This window comes from Merops nubicus, unplaced genomic scaffold (genome assembly GCF_000691845.1).
Source record: "Merops nubicus isolate BGI_N331 unplaced genomic scaffold, ASM69184v1 scaffold41090, whole genome shotgun sequence".
Classification (NCBI taxonomy): domain Eukaryota; kingdom Metazoa; phylum Chordata; class Aves; order Coraciiformes; family Meropidae; genus Merops; species Merops nubicus.
Window position 1 is genome coordinate 1890 of NW_008584292.1, and position 2987 is coordinate 4876.

General features: G+C 60.8%; 1 protein-coding gene across 1 annotated transcript in view; it reads left to right on the top strand.

The window, feature by feature from the left end:
* LOC103776178 (fas-binding factor 1 homolog) overlaps positions 1–2771 on the top strand; it is a gene marked incomplete at both ends in the record, with an annotated part of 4028 nt that extends 1257 nt beyond the window's left edge. The window contains 9 exons of the mRNA XM_008943677.1: positions 226–265; positions 326–393; positions 497–636; positions 926–1044; positions 1174–1296; positions 1442–1660; positions 2132–2308; positions 2408–2545; positions 2651–2771. Coding sequence (XP_008941925.1) covers positions 226–265; positions 326–393; positions 497–636; positions 926–1044; positions 1174–1296; positions 1442–1660; positions 2132–2308; positions 2408–2545; positions 2651–2771 — 1145 coding nt within the window. The remainder of the gene's footprint in view (positions 1–225; positions 266–325; positions 394–496; positions 637–925; positions 1045–1173; positions 1297–1441; positions 1661–2131; positions 2309–2407; positions 2546–2650) is intronic.
* Between the last annotated feature and the right edge of the window lie 216 nt (positions 2772–2987).

Consider the following 2987-nt stretch of genomic DNA (forward strand, 5'->3'; position numbering starts at 1 on the left):
TTTGGGTCCATGATAAATCAGGTTTTGGTAAAGAAGCCCATAACGCCCAGATGTGATCTGTCCCAAACGTGGATGCTTGCCTGTGGGATGCGCTGTGCCAAAGCCCCGTGCTCAGCTCCTGGGACCTGGTTTGCAGCCCCATGCCCCAGCCCCTTCCCCATTGCTGATCACGGGGAGCACTGGTTTACACGGGCCCACGTCGGGCTCCTTCCCCGCGTGCCGCAGGGCGTCCGTCGAGGAGATGCGCCAGGACTATGAAGAGCCAGCCCAGAGGCCCTTGCACCCAGTGGCCCCAGTCCAGAGGGGGACCAAGATCAAAGACCAGCTCCGGCAGCTGAAGTGGCTGAAGGACCAGGAGGTCGAAGCGGTGACCAGCGCCATGTCGTACACCAGGTCCCGATGGGCAGGGCTGCCTGGCCACCGTGCGTGCCCTTCTCCCTCATGGTGAAATAAAGCAGGTCCCATGGGGGTGACCCTCCCTCACTCTTCTTCACAGGTCTCTGAAGGGCGTCACGGAGCAAGTGGAGAAGTTCTCTTGTGAGCTGCGTGACCTCATGCTCGAGGCGAAGGCCATGCAGCCGAGCGTCTCCCAGGAGCTGGTCACAGAGGCATGGCAGCAGGACGGGCAGCTCAGGGGTACGTCTGCTGTTCCTCTGCCCCGGAATGGTGGCAGAGTTCCCACCGAGGCTGGGGACAGCCGGAAAATGGGGAAATTGCTCTGAGTCAGCCAGAGGCCAGGAGCTGAGGCTGGCTGAGCCTTGCCTGCCTTGGTCACCAGAGATGTCGGTGATCCCTTTACAAAACAGCGTCCTGGGGCTGTGCAGAAGGATGAGCTGGACACGTGCAGTTTTTCCTTGAATACGGTGTGGGCAGCGGGGGGCTTCCCACCTCCTGCTGCTCACTGCCTGCTGCCACCTCTCTCCAGAGCTCCAGGACAGGCTGTTGCAGCAGCAAAAGGGCATGGAGGAGGATTGGAGACAACTCCAGGAGGCAATGGCTAAAATGAAGGCCAGGCTGAGGGAGCAGACTCAGCTGCTAGAGCGGGTGAGCCCACGCTGCGTCCCCTGCCCTGGTCAGCTCTCCTGTCTGGGTGTGGGCCATCTGTCTGGTCCACTGGAGGTCCCTGGCCTGGAGCCTGTGACTGGCATCTGACTCCCCTGTGTCCCAACCCAGGAGCGCTGCAGGGTGACAAGGGAGCGATCCAAAGCAGCAGCACTGCAGCACTCCCTGGAGCAGCAGCATCGAGTCCTGATCCACCATCTCTCTGTGGTGCGAGCGGAGCTGGAGACGGCAAAGGTTAGCTGGGCTGAACTCCACGGGCTTGAACCGTGGGCCTCTAGATGCAGCACGGGGTTTGGCAGCAGAGCGGGGTTAAAGGAGGAGAGTCCTGCAGCAGATGGCACTTAGTGCTTTCTCTCTGCCTCTCTTGCCATGCTCCCAGAGCGCACTGATGGAGGAGCAGGAGTTGGTGCTGCAGACGTGCTTGGAGGCACAGCGGAATTTGTCGGCCAAGCGGGCTGAGTGTCACACCAAGCAGCAGCTGAGCAAGGAGTGGATGGAGCTCAAAACCTCCCCCAACACTGGATCGGGACAGCGTGACGTGGAGGAAGCCCTGCAGATGGACGCGGAGAGAGAGGCTACCGTCAGGAGCCTGGCCAAGGTACCCCAGCAGAGCCCTGTCCCGTGGCCTCCAGCACCGCCTGGCTGCCTGACTGGTGGGTCCTGCCCACAGGGGAGACATTCAGCGCTGCCTTCAGGGATGTGTCCAGAGCTAGTTCTGCTCCCTCCGGGGCTGTGCAGAGGGGGTACGTGGCCCAGACAGTGCAGCAGAGCTGCATTTTAAAGGGCTGCCAGGGTGGAACGTAACCATTCCAGCTGGATATTTCCACTGCTGAGCAACTGCTGTGCCTTGAGCAGGTTCTAGGGTGTGCAGCACGGCGGGGGACTCTGTCCTTTCCGGGGAAGGATGGATAAGGGCACTGCTGGAGTACCTGGTGGTGGTGCTCTGCTCCCCAAACTGGTACACTCGAGTAGCTCAGCAGGGACAGATGTCTCACATTGCTTGGGAAGATGTGAGATAGTGTCCAGGACAGGACAGGTAACACAATGATTTCCTCCACGCCCGTTGTAGGAGCAGGCAGAGCTGAAGATCAGGGGCTGTAAGCTGAAAGCCAAAGAGGAGGAGGTGGCAAGGGACAGGGAGCTGCTGGAGGAGGCCTGGCGGGACCTGAGGCTGGAGAAGGAGAAGGTGAACTGGATGGCACTGCGGGTCCAGCAGCAGCAGGAGGAGCTTCAAAGCATGACTGAGGTAAGCGGAGCATCTGCGGCGCAATTCCCAGCACTGAAGCTGGGGTTCAGAGCCCTCCCAAAGCTGGGGATCCTCATCCTCAGCTGCCCTGACCTGCAGCTCTTGTCACAGAGGTACGAGGAAGAGGAGCGAGCCTTCTGGGAGACACACAGGAGAAAGCTGGAGTGGCAGACCAGGCTGAGGGGCATCCAGCGTCACGTGGAGCAGCTGAACCAGCAGGAACAGCAGCTGCACCAGGCAAATCCCCCTGGGCCTTCCTTCTTGGGTTGCGGCCACTGTGCCCAGGGCCTCAGCTTCAAAAAAAAAGGCGTCCTTCTTTCCCTTTCTCCTGGGGACGGACAGGAGCAGCTGAACGTGGCTCACCGGAGGAGACGACTGGAACAGCTGGAACATGAGGAGCTGTCGTCGCTGAGGGCACAGCAGGACCTCGGTGCCCCGAGGAGGGGCCTCTCCAGCACGTGGCGTAAGGCTTCCTGCAGGCTGCTCACGGGCAGCAATGTGCTGGGGGGCAGCTGCACTTGTCTTCTGCTTCTCAGGAGGCTTGGGATGCTCCTGGGGGCTGCTTTAGTTCCCCTGTGCATAAGCCTCTGATGGCAGTTGGCCTCCTCGTGCTCTGAAGGAGCTCGGTGAAGCTCTCTGAGCGATGGCAGTGCCAGGAGAGGGTAGGAGGGTCAGGCCT